Source organism: Arvicanthis niloticus, chromosome 1, assembly GCF_011762505.2.
Source record: "Arvicanthis niloticus isolate mArvNil1 chromosome 1, mArvNil1.pat.X, whole genome shotgun sequence".
NCBI classification, from domain to species: Eukaryota; Metazoa; Chordata; class Mammalia; order Rodentia; family Muridae; genus Arvicanthis; species Arvicanthis niloticus.
In genome coordinates this window covers 141,748,522-141,766,658 of record NC_047658.1, presented here as the reverse complement: position 1 = coordinate 141,766,658, position 18,137 = coordinate 141,748,522, and the positions used below count along the sequence as shown (strand labels likewise).

The window sequence follows — 18,137 nt, the reverse complement described above, 5'->3', positions numbered from 1 at the left end:
GAGCTTGTCTCAAAAAAGAAGAAAAGGACCAACACCTAAGATGAGCATCATGGCATAAGTTCGTTCTCTCTCTCTCTCTCTCTCTCTCTCTCTCTCTCTCCACACACACACACACACCATACACCCCCACACTTATTCCTGACATTGACCTCTGATCTCTACATGCACATACTCACATGATCACTTACACATACAAAAAGAGAGGGCATCAAGAATATTTTCCAACTTCAAAACAAATAGGCCAAGCAAAGTTCTTAATGGTACCTTGTTCTTCTTGTGACCTGTGAAGACTCTGCATTCCTCTAACTGCTTATCGCTATCTTCATCTGTGAGTTCTGTTTCCATGGTTTGTGTTTCTTCATTTTCTTCTAAGTCCTCAACCAAATCTTCATTTTCAGCCACATCTTCTAGACTATTTTCCCATGAAACAGTTTTTCTTTTTACATTTAGTATTTTATCATCCAAATTACTGTCTAGTGATACATCTTGTAAAGATTTGATAGACCCAAAAGATTTCTCTTGAGAAAAACTTAAAGTATCCGGAACATAGACCTGTTAAAACATCCATCATGGCTTTTACAAGAAAAAAGGAAAAAACTTTTTTCATTTAAGTAATTTTTTTCAGTTTCACACTGGATAGCATCAGCCTGCCTAGAACTCATCTGCCTCTGCCTGCCAATGCTAGGGTTAAAGGTGTGAGCCACTCCGCCCAGCCTAACTTTGTAAAGTAAGTCAAATGACACTTTAAATACTAAAGCTATGCAAGCAAACATTTAAAAATGAATTAGCATCGCTAAATGAACCGTATGGTAGGAAGACATGCCTTTCTCTAACCTCTGCATTGCCTCTGGCAGAGACGGCCATCACTCATAAGCCAGATGAGTAGCAGAGTGGACAACTCATTCCATAATTACCATGAATCTAGAATCCATTTATCACTAATACATAATAGTAAATGTCATTTTACTCCTTTCAGGGACAAAGTTCAAGTTCTTCCTGTTTTTCTAATTAATTCAACAATTACAATTTTATTTTCAAATACTTCCTAATCTTAGAGTAACAGACACAAAATTTTACTTATTTCACAGAACCATTACCCAGGTATAGTGGCATACACCTATAGTTTCACACTGAAGAAACAAAGGCAGCGCGGAAGGGAGGACTTCTGCAATTGCTAGGTCAGGCTATCTCAAAAAAAAAAAAAAAAAAAAAAAAAAAAAAAAAAAAAAAAACAAAAAAAAAAAAAAAAAGGCAAAACAAACAAAACAAAACCTAAGCATTTGCTCTTCCAAGGCAAGCAGTTAACGCTCTATGAGATGTTCATACATTTAGCACAAATCTAAATACACTCACCTTCTGTGCAATGGTTGAGAACTTCAGGACATTGAGTGTCTCATCATAGGCAGAACAACACTGACTAATATTGATGATCATACATATTTTCCCTTTTCCAGTGAAAAAACTTTGGAAATAGTGGGTCAGTTTACTTTCTCGGAAAGGCACATGCTGTTGAAACCTATGGAAAATATTGAAAATACAGCAAGTTAAAATATATTTCCATGTAGGGTTATGAATATGCTTCAGTATGAGAGCTCTTGCCTAGTACATACATAGATAGGTAGTCATGCGTGCGCGCGCACACACACGCACACACACACACACACACACACACACACACACACACTCCCACACTATGAGAAGAAAGTGATCACTACAAAGTGTTATGTAAGAAACAGGTTTTCACAAAGTACTTTCTAAAGAAAGCAAAGTTAAATATTTAAAGATTTTGATATTTACACTAACGACACTTACTTTGACTTTTCACTGTTCTTCAAAACATTGATACACTTTCCCAGAGTCAATAAAGAAGTGTTGATATTCCCAGCCTCTCTTAACCTTTCACCTTCGTTTTGTGTCTTCATGCTTCGTTCTGAACCAGCAAGATCACATAAAGACAATCTAAATCAACCCCCCCAAAAAAGGTTACTGTAAAATTTTTCAAAATGTTTCAAAATAACTACAATTTTAAAAGTGTTCAACTTACTCACTAACTCGTGTTACCCGAGGTATTTCAGAATCTTCTATCTGTAATATTCTAATAGTGAATATGCTGTGACTAAAAAGAGAAACACAAAGATCAAGTATTATTCCAATTCACTGCCCATACTCTATGAGAGACACGCATCTAAACCTGGACTTCTTTACACTAGTTTCATCTATCCTCTGTCACAGATACATAGCTACCAGACATGTCAACCCCAGACTCCACTCTCACCCACACCTGCCCAACTATCTAGCATCAAGTTATCACTTCCCAAACCCCAAATCCCTCAAACCTTCCATTCCTGGCACTCTAATTTCTATTAATTATTAATAAAATCATGTGTAATAAGACTCAATATGTGGCGCACACCTTTAATCCCAGCACTTGGGAGGCAGAGGCAGGCGGATTTCTGAGTTCAAGGCCAGCCTGGTCTACAGAGTGAGTTCCAGGACAGCCAGGGCTACACAGAAATACCCTGTCTCGAAAAACCAAAAAAAGATTCAATATGCAGCTGCTCCTGAGGATAAATCAAACAGATCTAAGTTCAAGGCCAGTCCGGGCTACTAAATGGGACTCTTTGAAAATAAGAAGTGAAACAATGGCTGGAGTCAGATGTAGGTCAGCAGGAGAATGCCTGCCTAGTGCATGTGAGACCCCAGACTCAACCTCCAAAACTATGGGGGGAAACAACAATGTCCGCAGAGATCTGCTATTAGTGAAAATGCTGGAATGCAAACTACATTCTTTGAAAATATACCTAAAGCAAAGCATAAACTGCTCTACATACGTGATTACATTATCCCCCTATGTCCATCTTCATGTAGGAAGACAGGGCATTTCCTCCTTAAGAGAAAAAATGTGTTCATCTCACTGATAAAGCTTATTCTGTCTTCTACCTCCTAACCCTACTCATCACAAACATCCTTCCTTAACGTCTTGAGAATATGATCTGAATCATTTTCCAAATAGTACATATTAGGGTAAGGCATAGAGAAAAGGCCACCACTTTAAGCCACTGGGAAAATGATCCAAGACACTGACATAAAGAGTAAAATAAAAATGCCTCAGAAACAACCTGCATATTGGAAAACCTAATATACAGGAAAATCAACTACTACTATTATCTACAAGTGGTTTTCATCCCTACAAACTCACAGTATATTTCAGGGAACCTACTGGTCACATCCATCTAAAATTAGCTTCTTACATTTACACAGACTACTGTGGTTGTCTCAGGATTGGACCCTAGGGTTCAAGATTTACCTTCTACTAGAAGCATTGTTCAGTTTGGTGAAGGCAACACTCTGATGCTTCACTCCTAGTTTTAAGAGTCTATATGCTTCTTTAGAGTCAGATACCTGGATCCATTGCAGATCTTTAACAAATAAAGAAGATATGCACTAGTTTAGGGGAAAAAATGGCATTTGTGTTACAGTATAATCTTTGCAAAGTATTTTCCTAGCACTACATAAAATCTTTCTTCTGGTCACACATCCTAGAGCATCCACTGAAACTAATCTTTATACCACAAGACCTGTAAAGATAGGCTATAAAGACACTTAGCATTTAAGTTACGCACACACACGGAGGACATAACATTTAACAGTTCCAAATACAAAGTAAAATACTGTAAAGAACATCCTGCATTTTATCACCAAACAAATCAATCATGCTAGGCCCTCTTCTACTCAATTATAATAAACATAACAAAATATACTTCCAAAGCACAAACTCATTTTCTTTCTGTTAATAATGGATTAAAAAAATAATTTTAAAAAAAAGCCTCCCTGTTTATTGCCTATACCCATCACAAAACCTAATAGTAAACTTTGGGACAATAAAATTAAAATGGTCGCTAACATACCTTTTATAAAAGAATAGCCCTTTACATCTTGGGAAAGGCGTAGCATTTTTCTCTTTTGGAACTTAGAGGACACAGGAACAAACAAATCATAAATACTTTCATTGTAAATCTCAAAGAAAGAAACCCACACAGAATATTTTATATTATCCACATTCAGACTAGACTGGTCACAACTGGTCATGGATTCTTCAAATTCTGGGATAGTCAAAGAGTTTGTTAAGCGTCCTATAACAACAAAAGGCATCAAATTAAAATCCTGACTAAATATGAAACAGAAATATATAGATTAATGACTCTTAAAATCCTTAATCTCTTTACCATCTACATGGAAAACATTTTAGGGAGCAAAGGAACAAATATTTGTGACAATAAAAGCTTAGTTTCTTTTAATCTTACTTATTTTGAAGTAAGAAGGAATCAAATACAAATTAATGCAAATGACCAAGAAAAATAAGATCAATTCTCTAAATATTAAAGTCAGAGAAAATACATTCATGATACTAAGTACAAGTCAAACTTAACAGTTCATATAGCTTCGAAACAGTTTTTAGGCACTGTAGGTACTACATGATTAAAAAAAAAAAATCAACACTGAGATTGATTCTGAAAGTAAAACCTTTCAAATATATTTCAAGACAAGCAAATGACCATAAGTGAGAAAAGAATCCTTACCACAAAGAATGTCATAACTGTCATTATGTATGGTAACCTAAAAAAGAAAGAGTAAAGTTTTTGTTAAAAGCAAAATAAGTACTACTTTAATCACCTATCCAGTTAAGCCATAAACAAATTCATAAACTTTCAAATACTGTTGGTGTTGGTGTTGGTGTTGTGTTGGTGTTGGTGTTGGTGTTGGTGTTGGTGTTGGTGTTGGTGTTGGTGTTGGTGTTGGACTGGGTGGGGTGGGGTGGGGTGGGGTTGGGTTGGGTTGGGTCTTTTGAGGCAGGCTCTTATGGAGCCCAGGATGGCTTCCAACTTGCTAATGTACCAGAGGATGCCCTTAAAATTCTCATCTGCCTGCCTCTACCTCTTAGTTGCCAGGACTACAGGTATATGCAACATACCTAATTCTGTGAAGTGCTAAGGCATTAACCTGGAGCTATGTGAATACTAAACAAATTCTAACAAAGAGCCATCCCTACCCCTTACATTTAGTTTTACTTCTCTCAACTCCAATTTGTGCTAGCCATAGACCTTTGGATGTGGAGCTATTTACTTAAGCATGGTTGACTGTTCATGGACCCCACTCTTAATGAATACTGGCTTTCTTTCCCCCCAAAAGACATCAATTGTCCACAACTCCTCAGTTGGTGGGGGCTCATGAACCCCCTTTCCCACTCGTGCTAATGTCTTGACTAGCTTAATCTTATCCAGGCATCCACACTGATGTGAATTGATGAGTACAGAGGTCCTGTCATATGCAGAAGATATTACTCCTGGTCCTCTCCAAACTTTGGTGCTTACAATCTTTCTGTTCCCTCCTCCAAAATAGGTCCTGCTCTTTGGAGAGGAAGGTGTGATACAGATGTTTCGATTGTAGCTAAGCACTACACTGACACTTACTCTCTGTCCTTTGATCAGTTGTAAGTTTGGAATAGGATATGGGATGAGGTGTCACAAGTGAACAAATGGCTCACTCGTTAAAGGCATTGGCTTCTGCTGCACAGGACTTAAGTTTGGTTCCCATCACCATGGTGGCTCACAACTGCATCTAACTCCAGTTCTAAGAGATCTAAAGCCATCTTCTGGCCTCTGTAGGCACCAGGCATGTACATGTTATAAATATAAATATATATACATATATATATAACACATACAAACAAATGCTCATACATAAAATAAATACAAGTCTTTTAAAATATAGAGGTAAAAGAGGATCTCACTATGTTTTCCAGGCTAGCACTAAAAACCTGGACTCAAGAAATCTACCTGTCTCAGGATCTGGAGGAATTTATAACTACATGGTTATAAAGGCACATGGTATATACTTCTAAAGTCTTAAAGAAAAAAACCATTACTATTTTGAAAGTTCTAATTAAAACAAATTAATAGCTTTTTAATCTTTAACAGTAAAAATATCTGAAAACTTAAAATCCAGAAAGACAGAAGATAAACTCATTTTAAGATTCTTTGAAACTAACAAGGTACTATCTTCTATAAAACACTAACCCTCCATAGCGTAGCACCCCTCTATAGCATAGCACCTCTCCAGAGCATGCTATGTATTCATTTTTCTATTTGTCAGTCTATTATGGTTTGAATGTTCCAACTAAACTTTACATCAAAAAATAATCCCCATTGTGAATTATTAAGAGGTGACAGGCTAAGCATAGTGGTTCCCTCCTTTAATTTCAACACTGGCAGTTAGAGAAAGATCTTTGTGAGTTCAAAGCAAGCCTAGTCTACATAGCAAGTTCTAAGCCAGATCTGCAGTGAGAACCCTGCTTCAATTTGAGGAGGTGGGGGGACAGGGGAGGATGATTAAATTGTAAGGGCTCTGACCTCATGGATTAATCCATTTATTAATCAGTGGATTAATGGTTTATCTCAGAATTGATGTGGCTCTGTACCTGGCACATGATGCCCTATATCACCTTGAGACTCTGTACTGTCCTCACCAGCAAAAAGGCCCTCACTAGCTGAAATTATTGATAACTTTCTGGATCCAGAATCAGTGAAATGGCTAGGAGTGTACAGGCACTTGCTGCCAAGCCTGAAGACCTAAGTGAGATCCCCATGGCACAAACAGTAGAGAAAACAGACTTATCTAAGTTTTCCTACAACCTTGACAAAACCAAATACAGACACAGATAGACACATAGACACACACACACACACACACACACACACTTAACTTTAAAAATTCATTGGGTGCAGAACTATGGGCTAACTATAAACTACCCAGTCAGAAGTATTCAATTAACAACTATAACAGTCTCTCTACATAAAGGTAAGACCATATCCCCTAAACATTTGAAACATTATTAGATCATAGTACATTAACAAAAAGTTACATACTAAATGAATGTTGAAAAAAACAAATAGCCGGGCGGTGGTGGCGCACGCCTTTAATCCCAGCACTTGGGAGGCAGAGGCAGGCGGATTTCTGAGTTCGAGGCCAGCCTGGTCTACAGAGTGAGTTCCAGGACAGCCAGGGCTACACAGAGAAGCCCTGTCTCGAAAAAACCAAAAAACCAAACAAACGAAAAAAAACAAATAAAGACTAGGGAGATGGCTCAGCTGATAAAACACTTGCTACATAAACCTCCTGATGATCTGATTTCGATCCCCAGAACCAACATCAGAAGGACTTTCTCACGTCATCCTCTGACCTCATTTGTACCTTGGCACATGTGTACCAGCATTGTCACATTCACATCAAAAACATTAAAAAAATTGTGTGTGTGTGTGTGTGTGTGTGTGTGTGCACGTGTGTTGTGTATATATTTAGAGAAAAGCAAAATATGCAAAAGAGAAGCCAATGACAGTCTGGAAAAGTTGTAAGCCATTACTAATGCGTTTAACGTTTTTGCATGTTTTGCTTATGTAAACTGTGTGTCTCATACATGCTACGCTAGCCCTCTACCACCGCAGTAAATCTCTAGCCCTTATGATTTATTTTAACAAATGAGTTCTTTAAAAATAAGAAAAATAAATCAAATGGCAACAAACACCTGCAATTTCACAGGAAAAATTCTCAGATGCACTAACTACCTCATTTATAGAGAAACATAAAAGGCTGAACTGAGACCATTGTTTAGACGTCTACCTACAAACTATTAAATCACTCTCAGGAACAAGTGTTGGTCACATGCTTGTAATCCCAGCACCAAGGATTAAGGCAGGCTCCACTGAGAGTGAGGGCAAGCCACAGCTACATAGTGAGATTGTGTCCATAAAAGGAAGAGAAACTGCTCACTCTTGAACTCAGTTTAGAAAGTAACAGGAAGTATATTTGAAATAGAACATGTACTCACTGAAGCACTGACTATAGAAAGTTCACCAATATGAAATTAGTTTTTAAGCTAATTTTTAAAAAGGAAGTAAGTTGAACACACAAACTTAACTGCTAATAGATACGATTAATAATAGTACAGAGTACTAAGTAATAGTAATAGTACAGAGTACTAAGTACAGAGTACTAAGTAATAGTACTAAGAGATTTAAGTCAGGTTATTGAGAAACTAGTTAAATTTTAAAAGAATAGTATTTCACTTCTGTTTAAAAAAAAAACTGTATTCTGCATACACAAAGGGGGAGTGATATAGTTCAAATAACCAGTATCAGAAAAATAAAATGTGAAGGTACTACATATGCTTGTACCCATATAGAGACAAAGCTGTCTGCATGAGGCAGAAGTGTGGTGCACCCAGTAAGTCGAGCACCCAGGACGCAGAAGCAAGATTGCAAAGTTGAGGTCAGCTAAACTAACTAGGGAGCCTGTCATAAAAATCACCTTTCATTTCATACATTCTTTTCTTTAAATTTTCTTTGTATTATTTTCAAATTAATATTTCATATTTTCAAAGTCTACTGCTATATAACCAAAAAGACCAGTATCATTTGCATTTCTACTTAGTATTGTCATTTGCTGCCTTACATATTTTTTTCAAAACCAAAAATCACTATGACCAAAACCAGATTATAATACAAGCTAAAAATATCCTGAAAGTTTACAAAAAAATTTCCCGAGTTTGATATTTTTTGTACTATTAAAATACTAGTGTACCTCTTTAATTTGTCGCAGCAATGTATTTTTGTGAGCACTTTCCTCTTTCTCTTGATCAGATGATAACTGTAAGTATTCTCTGCATCTGTGTGGTTTGAAGTTCATCTTCGTATATAGTCTCTCCTGAAGACTATCAAACAATACATTCAGTGTTCTAGGCAGAATGCCAATGTTTTCTTCTGTGCCTGTAAAAGAATAAGACAAAGGCAACTTTTCTGGATTAACAACACTCCTTTTACACAACCTAATAAGCAGGAGTAAAAAGGAAAAATGTAAGAACTCAAGGAATTATTCAGTTTTCTATCGTTTTAGTCTTTACTGTACTGTCAACATATTTTGATTCGATACCCAGAAATTGTTTCCCAGCTTGGTGGGAAGAGAAGCAGCTTCTTCTTTCTTCTCCTATTCTTCTAGAGGCAGCCGAGGGAAATGGGAAACATCAGTAGGCAGTAAGACCTAGGGTTATGCTACTGTAGTTGGCCTGCCCTCTGCTATTCTCTGATCAAAGACTGCAGCCTCTGGCACTAGCACCTCAGCTCAAAGACAGCAGAGGATTTAGGAAAATATCCTAAAAACTTCTGAGGGTAAAAGACTGCAGGCTTAGGTGATTAACACCTGTAGCCTAACAGCAGAGAATTAGGCAAACAGCCTTTGCACTCTCAGCAGGAACTGCTGGGCTCTAATTTACCTCTGCTAGTCTGAGGTCTCAGGAAGAAAAGACACTTAGAGAAGTTGCTATAGAGTTTATTAAATGTAAAAAGTATCCTATGAAAGCTATCTGAGGGGAAAGGTGGAAAGGTCCTTAGTGGGGAAAAGGAAAAAATTCTAACAAAGGAGAAATTCTAAGGGAAAAAATTCTAGGCAGGAGAAAAGAAAGGACAAATGGCTCCTAACGAACGTCCCCTTTGTCTTTGTCTTCAGTACTTATACATCATTCACAGTACATGATCACATGTAACAAAGTTCATCAAAAGTTCACACCAAAATTCAAATCATAAACTGAAATAGAAGTTTACAACACAGAATGTTTACATGCATATCCATTAGGAGTAATTATTTAGCTAGACATTTATCACCTGTCTAACTCCACAGGTTCGCTGAAGGTTTAACACTATAACTTAAGAAATTAGTGAAGTTTTGTATAGATAAACCCAGGCAATATTTTCTCTTCTGTCCTGGTACCTATAATAAATCATGAGTTCCCCTTTTAGTGACCTTAGTTAACAGATTTATGACTTCTTGGAATGTGCTCTGAGCAGGAGAAAAGTCTGGTTACTATCTAGGGGCAATTAATTGATAACACTCAGGAGACTGGAAGAGTTCTCACTGCAGTTTTGACTATGTGTGAGGGACCTAATAGCAGTCCCGTTATAAAAGAGGTTAATAATCACTGATATAATTTTAGGAATTCTTATAGGATCATTATTAAGACTTAAGAAGTCATCTATATGTCTATATAGTGTCACTACAAGACAGTACATCTTTGTGGATCTGCAGAGATCTGCTCCAAAGGGGTGTGATATTGCTTAGTGATTGTTACATATGTTTAATAATAATAGGAAAAGCATTTTTTTTTTTTTTTTTTTTTTTTTTTTTTTTTTTTTTTTTTTTTGGTTTTTCGAGACAGGGCTTCTCTGTGTAGTCCTGGCTGTCCTGGAACTCACTCTATAGACCAGGCTGGCCTCGAACTCAGAAATCCACCTGCCTCTACCTCCCAAGTGCTGGGATTAAAGGCGTGCGAGGAAAAGCATTTTAATAGCAGGAATCTTTCCTAAAATAGGTCCACCACAGCCTTGCTAATGGGGCACACTCGTTGCAGATTATATAATAATCCAAGGCAAGCATTTCAGGATGATCATCTGCTAATTATTAGCTTGTCCCATTATGGCTCCTGACAAGAAAGTATATTCAGATCTAGCCTAATATAATTTCCTGTCGCCCATAATTACAAAATAAAAATACGAAGTTTCTCATTTATTCCAGGCCTCTCATTTATTCACTCTCTAAAGCATATCTTAACATTATTTTACTTTCTATTATATGTATAAAATAATTTTATACATATATTTGAATTAAATATCATCAGCAGCATATATGTGACATGTTTTTAAAAATTAAAAGGACATCCAGAGAAGACAGCTAGTTAAAAGTTATCTCTGTATAACCAGGTTAAGGAGGAGAGTCAGAAGAAAATGATGGAGCACAGCTGGGGAGGTGGTATAATTGTAAAGGGCTTGTCCAACAAGATGGACATCAGTGTTCAGGGAAATAAGCCAAATGTAGAAACCAAGTGTGTGTATTTCTTCTCCTATGCAGATCTAGAAAGAGAATATCACTGAAGTAGGAAAGAGAAGGGAAGAGAAGGCAAAACCAGAGGGCTAGAGTATGTAACTATAAATATATGCATATCCATGATATATACCACACAAGTAGAAAGACCATAGAAAGAAGGAAGGAGACAAGAAGAGGAAGCCATGGAGGTGAATGAACAAAGTAGGGTAAGTGAAAACAACATATAGTGACATATATACACAAAAATGGCAAAATGAAACCAACACTTTCATTTTGTTCTCTGAGATAAGATCCCATTATTTAGCTCTGGCTAGCCTGGAACACACTACATAGACCAGGCTGTCCTGGAACTCAAAGAGCAACCTGTTCTGCCTCCTACGTGCTGGAAATAAAGGAGTGCACCAATACCTCCAGCTCCAAGACTTTTTACATTAACATGTTTATAGGTCTTGAAAACATATACATATAAACAATATTTAACACTCAGTAGGTTATATTTATATATTTATTCATATATTGTGGTGATTTGAGTAGGAATGGCCCACAGACTCATGTGTTTAAATGGTTGGCCTATATGGAGTAGAACTATTACAAGATATGACCTTGCTGGAAGAAGTGTGCCACTGTAAGGGTAAACTTTGTGGTCTCAGCATCTCAAGACAGTTCTCTTTCTGTCTGCTGAACTGACTGTTAAAATCCAAGCTCCTTCTTTAGCATCATATCTGCTTGCACACTGCCATGATTCCCACATAAACTTCTGAACTGTAAGTCAACCCAATTAAATATTTTCCTTCATAAGAGTGCTGTGGCTGAGCTGGAAAGATGGCTCAGTGGTTAAGAGCACTGACTCCTCTTCCAGAGGTCCTGAGTTCAATTCCCAACAACCACATGGTGGCTCACAACCATCTGAAAAGGGATCTGATGCCCTCTTCTGAAGATAGCAATAGTGTACACATATACATAAATAAATAAACTTTTTTTTAAAAAAAGAGTGCTGTGGTCATGGTTTCTCTTTACAGTAATAGAAATTCTAAGACACATACACATATATATATAACAGTAATAATTAAAGAAAATGAGGTCATGAGTTGGAAAAGGAGAGCAGAGAAGATATAAAAGGAGCTAGGGGAGAAGAAATTATAGTAAAATAGTAAAATTAAAAAATATGGACTGTATGATGGCAATATTACTACATAATTGGGAAAATACTGAATTAATGGTTCTTTTTCTTTTCTAGTCAAAATAAACAAAATTTACCTTGAAATGTATACGTTTTTCCAGAATTAGTCAGCCCATATGTGAAGATCAGTCGACTGTGTCCTTTTAAGAGGTCCTTTACTGGCTCCATAATGCAACCCAGAAAGAACTCTTTCTGTGAAGTTTCAGGTCCAAAAACCTATGAGACCATTTTAGGATATAGCTTTTAAAAAAATTCATGTTCCAAAACTATTAAACATTTGTTCTGAAATATTTATTTAAAACAGGCATCATATCTCTACCGAAAAAGTACACTGACAGGTATTTAACTGCTATACAACAAATAAATTTAGGATAGAAACTTCAAGGCTGACAAGATGATTCAGTGGGTTAAGGTGCCTGCCAGCAAGCCTAACAACCTGAGTTAAATCCCTGACAACCACAAGGTAGAAGGAGAACGAAGAATCCTGCAAGGTTCTCACATGTACACCACGCACACACAGTTAATAAAGTATAACTATAAAACAACTCTAAGATTGAGATCTCACACACCCGGCTGGTCAATTTTTCAAAGTTTGAAAAAAATAATTAGAATAAAAAGGGCAATAAAATAATTTATGATCAATACAATTACTTACTCATTTCAAATTATAAATGTACAGACTTCAGTCTTAAGTCTTAGGGGAAAAACTCAGCACAAAAGACTGAAGTTTTATGACCACAGAGCATAAACGTCACTGCACAATTATACAACAACTGAACCTAAGCCGAATCTCACTCTATAAAAAAGAAGGAAAAATGAAACAGAGCAAGGAGGGGGTGCTGGGGTGTGCTTTAGGGATAGAGTACATGCTTTGCATGTGCAAGGCCCTCACTCAGTCTACTCCATAGCTCCCTCACACACAAAACCTGTCCTCAGTTTCCCAGAGTACTTCCTTACCCTAGAAAAACTAAATTTCTGTGCCACTTGTCCAGAGCTCTTCTCACTTAAAGGGCCAAGGATGCTTTGAGGGTCTTTCAGCAGAACAGTCTGTGAATCCAGAACTTGCACACAGCCCTAGAAAACATGTGCACAATAAGAACTGCATTTATGAATGAAAGCAAAACAGTAAAATCTAATCACGTTCAGCACACACCTCAGCCTCGTGGTCTTTCTCTGACTGGGTAAATGGTCTGATTCGAAGACAAACCTGGAGGTAATTTTTAGATCCCAAACTGTTTGCCTACAATACAAAACAAAAAACAAAATGCCATTTCAAAAAGGAAAGTACAAAACATAGCTTTTCAGAAATGAACTGTCTTCATACAGCTGATTATATAATAATCTACAGAATTTTTATTCAGTCACTAACCTATATTGGCTTTGTTTCTTAGTGTTTCTACAGCCAAGGTCTTGCTATTATATAGCTAAGGCTAGCCAAAAGTCACCATTTTTGTTGGTGGTGGTATTTTTTGTTTTGTTGGGAAGGGGTGTCTTGGCTAGCATGTGGACTTAGAGGACAGCTTTCAAGAGTTGGTCCTTCCCTTCTCCTATGTGGGTCTGAAGGATCAAACACATATGGTTAGGCATAACAACATCAGCTATTCCCACTGAGACATGAACCAGCTACTAAATTGTGATTCTCAGGTATTGGGATTGCAGGCCTGCACCATTTATACCCAGCCACCACTACATGTTTAACTACTTTATACATTTAAAAAACAAAAAATGGGCTGGGCAGTGGTGTTGAGAACCTTTAATCCCAGAACTTGGGAAGTAGAGGCAGCAGTATCTCTGAGTTCAAAGCCAGCCTGGACTACAGAGTGAGTTCCAGGACAGCTAGGACTACATACCCACCTCCCAACCCCCCAAAAAAGGATGAAAAATGGGGAAGGACTGGAGAGATAGTTTAAATATAAGAGTGGATAGTGTTCTTGTAGAGGACCTGACAACAATTCCAGCATCAACACCAGACAACTCACTGCCATCTGTACTATATACAGGCAAAACACTGATTGATACACATGTAATAAAATAAATTGTACAAAACAAACAAAATCAAAACCAAATCTCAGTGTTCCAGGCATGCTATCACACACCTATAATCCCAGATACTCTGAAACAGGAAGATCAAAAATGGAAGCCTGCAAGATATACACAAGTTCAAGGCCAGTCCAGTCGGGCAACTTAAAAGATCTTAGAGATATAGTTCAGTGGTAAAGTGATCACCTAACATATACAGGCCATGACTTTTATCAAAATAATTCAGATTTCTTTTAAAAAAAAACATAAATATGAAAAGCTTTTAACCTCTGTGGGTGAGGGGAAGGGGGAGGGAACCCAGTTGTGAGAACGAGGCACACGATTTTAGTAGGAGGTTCAGGAATTCAAAGTCATTCTCAGCCACATACAAGCTCCAGACCAGACCTAGAGTAAGTGACTATATATATCTCCTTCTCAGAAACAACAAATCCCGGGACTCAAGGGATGCAGAGACTGGAGGGTGGGATGAGGGAGAGCTACAAAGAGAGATCCTGACTCAAAAATGAAAATAAACTTTATCCTAACTGGATTAAATTTACAGAGATATAGAGTTTGGGATTAGGTGAGTGTTTGAGTTGGTTTTTCGAGACAGGGTTTCTCTGTATAGCCTTGGCTGACCTAGAACTCACTCTGTAGACCACGCTGGCCTCAAATTCAGAAATCCGCCTGCCTCTGCCTCCCAAGTGCTGGGATTAAAGGCGTGCGCCACCCGGCTTTGAGTGGCTTCTTTAAACCAGATGTGTGATATTCTATTTCTAAATTAATTAAAATAAGGTGATTCTATTTAAATAAATTTACCCATTTAAATAGAAAACAGGAAAAAGTTTTTTAAAAAACTTAATTCACATAATTTATTGACTTGATAAAGGTCATTTACAAAAATAATTAACCATGACAAAAATGAAATAAAATTTTTAACAACTCTATTCAACACTGCACTTATAAACATTCCTACTCAGTCCAATCTGAAAAAAAAAAAAAAAAGACAGAAAATGAAAATACTCCCAATTATGAATGAAATGTCTTCTCATAGACATAAACATCTACCTTTAAACTCTGAGTTACTAAACTATCAAAGTAGTCAACAATGTAGGGTACAGATGAATATGCAAATTCACTTACTGTTCTAGCTACATGTGAACAGTTAAGAGATATATTTTAAAAAACACCACCATTCACAAGAATATAAAAAATTCTAAAACAGAATAGATGAAGAAAAGACCTTATACAATGAAAGCTACAAAACACTGCTAAGAGAAATTTAAAAACCAACCCTAATAAAGACACAGCTTGCTCAGTGTTTGGAACACTCAATCATATTATGAATGTTTTCCAAACTGATACATATATTCAATGCCTTTGTGAAATAAACACATGTTCCCTGGAGCACAATAATCAAGTGTTTTTCTTACATTGTACTTACCCCAGGGTTTGAGGCGACTAAGGAAAACTCACGAGAGAGATCAAGCTTAATACCATCAAAATTGATTTCTGAAGGCCTTGCAATTGGGTCAGCACTAAAAACATAAGATGGTCTAGGCAATCCATCTTGATTCGAATGAGATTCCATTCTGCAAGAAGAACAGCAACCTCTTTAAGCAGCCTTAATAAATCAGCATGTAAGCCACCACAATTTGAAGTTTACACTCCTGGGAACTTAGAAGTAATTGATTTAAAGGACTACCATGCAGGAAACTCTGGGTTCCATCCCAAGCATAAACAGGGTGTGATGACATGGGCCTATCCTCCCAACACTAGGGAGGTAGAAATCACAAGTTCCAGGTCATCTTAGTTACATAGGGTATCCAAGGTATCTAGGCCAAAGACCTTGTCTCAAAGAAAAAAATTAAAAATAGGCTAGATAGGACAGCATAAGTCCAGACCACCCACCCCATAAGACAAAAGAAGGTAGATCTGTGAGTTTGAAGACAGCCTGATCCATATAGTCAGGGCCTGTCACAAATTAACCAATTAATTAACATAAAAAAGCAAAGTCTACAATCCAAACCATTACTTCCCCACCCCAACCCCAAAAAATTAATTTCAGAGAAAGAAAACATTAGGCACTTCATTTACAGTACACAATGACCTATGAAAAGACAAAAGGCCAAATTAAATTAATCGATTTTGAATATACTAATATTGAACACTACCTACAGCTATTTGTGTGATCCAATCTTTTTTAAGATTTATTTATTTATTTTATGTATATGAGTACACTGTCGCTGTCTTCAGACACACCAAAAGAGGGCTGCCGGGAATTGGATTCAGGACCTCTGGAAGAGCACTCTGTGTGTGCTCTTAACCACTGAGCCATCTCTCCAGCCCATGATCCAATTTTTTTAGGTAGATTTATCCAAAGACATGTCATGAACAAATGCAATTAGTAAAAGAAAAAATTATGAAATGTTCACTTAGCCTGATCCCCTCCTCTCAGAAGTCAAACAGCAGAGAGAGCTCTGGGTGAATCAAGATCTTCTGCTGTTTTCATTACTTAGTATCTTTTGGAAAATGTTGCAAACCAAATTTTAACACTTAGGACTAAAACACAGTTATCTACAAAATAAACTCCTATTTGATTTTTTCATATTATAAGTAAAAAGTGAAATAATGCATATAAACTTTACACTTAAAGTAAGAGAACTGGGTCCTGGCCAGTAGAGTGCAACTCTGGGTACCTGAGGTACCATGGCCAGGATCTCCAAAGAGGAGGAGCAAGAACAGGAGAAGAATAAGAAAAAAATCAGTAACTGACACATCACAAGGTTTCATATGAATATAGAATAATGCCATCAGTAAACTATTAAATCTGAATTGAACATCAAATCCCTATAGAGTAAATCTGACCCCAAAAAATTAACTTAAAAATGTTTAAGAATCTACCAGATGCACAATACTAGAGAGAAAAGGACACCTCTCTCTTAATTTTTTCCAAAGAAACAGATTAACAATCTAAAGCATCTAGCACCGTGATCCCAATTTAAGTAAATGGGCATTCATCTAAATTTGTTTACTCTTCACCGCAGGCTCAAAATACAGATCAACAAACGTGCCCAACTAAACCTGATTCACTTCCATTTTCTTTATATACACATAAAACCCAAATAAGCTTATTTTCTAGCCACGAAGTACAGTGACATTAAAAAAAAAAAAAAAAAAAAAAAACACTGGTCTCGACCTAGAAGACCTTGTCACGTGACAAAACAACTGCTCATATCCAGGATTCAGGCATCCACCTGTGGCAAGTCTTTTCCTGTCTAAGAAAACCAGTGTCTGAGAATCTAAAATGTACCTCCTTTAACAGACCAGGAAACCGAGGCCTAGACGGATTAAAGTCTTGCGCGACTTAACCACCTGAAGGTTCGGCTCAGCCCCACCTTCAGCAGCCCAGCTCCTAAACTACGGGAGTCACGAACTCCGTGATCGCTGAGACGGCCGAGGCGTCGCAGTTTCAGGCCCCCTGTGCAAGCAGCCACCCTCTGAACCCCAAAAGCGTCAGCTCCTCACCTGCAGCAATCGCTTGTGCCCGCCTGCCTCCCCAGAAGCAGCACCAAATCCTCTCGGTTTTCAAATTCAAACAATGGCGGCTAGGCGCCGCGCTGAACCCTGGGAGTGGGCGGGGCTTCCGGAGAAAACCGAGGGTTGGCCTGGCGCGCCGCGGAGTTTCGCCAGCCCTCGGGAAACGGCTTTCAAATCTGGGGGCGGGGCTTGGTGCTCTAGGCGACCAATGGGGCAGTAGCAAGGCTCGTGGGCTACCTGGCTGGGAGTTTCTCTGAGCCAAGTAAGTTTAACCCTATCGATACTAATTCGGTACTCAGGCCCCAGGTTCCGTCCTCAAGACCCACGTGACGACGAGGCTTGCTGAGGCCGCTGTCTCCACAGTGACTTCTGCGATGCCCCCAGGAGCGGAGGAATGGCGAACTGGTCACCTCAGAGTCCTGTCATTCCCGGGCCAGAAAGGACTTGCGACCTGGGACCGAGGTCACTC

The 18,137-nt window shown here is 37.9% G+C and overlaps 1 protein-coding gene across 4 annotated transcripts in view; it reads right to left on the bottom strand.

The window, feature by feature from the left end:
- The window catches only part of Kif20b (kinesin family member 20B), a 49,715-nt gene extending 31,932 nt beyond the window's left edge, over nt 1-17,783 (bottom strand). For all 4 annotated transcript variants that reach the window (XM_034487926.2, XM_034487933.2, XM_034487942.2 and 1 more), the window contains exons 1-13: nt 17,657-17,783; nt 15,573-15,720; nt 13,263-13,349; nt 13,067-13,183; nt 12,187-12,325; nt 8,638-8,822; nt 4,581-4,617; nt 3,909-4,133; nt 3,308-3,419; nt 2,045-2,116; nt 1,813-1,959; nt 1,354-1,516; nt 265-552 (exon numbers count right to left, since the gene is read on the bottom strand). In XM_034487926.2, the coding sequence (XP_034343817.1) occupies nt 265-552; nt 1,354-1,516; nt 1,813-1,959; nt 2,045-2,116; nt 3,308-3,419; nt 3,909-4,133; nt 4,581-4,617; nt 8,638-8,822; nt 12,187-12,325; nt 13,067-13,183; nt 13,263-13,349; nt 15,573-15,719 (1,719 nt within the window). In that variant the 5' untranslated portion in view covers nt 15,720; nt 17,657-17,783. The remainder of the gene's footprint in view (nt 1-264; nt 553-1,353; nt 1,517-1,812; nt 1,960-2,044; nt 2,117-3,307; nt 3,420-3,908; nt 4,134-4,580; nt 4,618-8,637; nt 8,823-12,186; nt 12,326-13,066; nt 13,184-13,262; nt 13,350-15,572; nt 15,721-17,656) is intronic.
- Between the last annotated feature and the right edge of the window lie 354 nt (nt 17,784-18,137).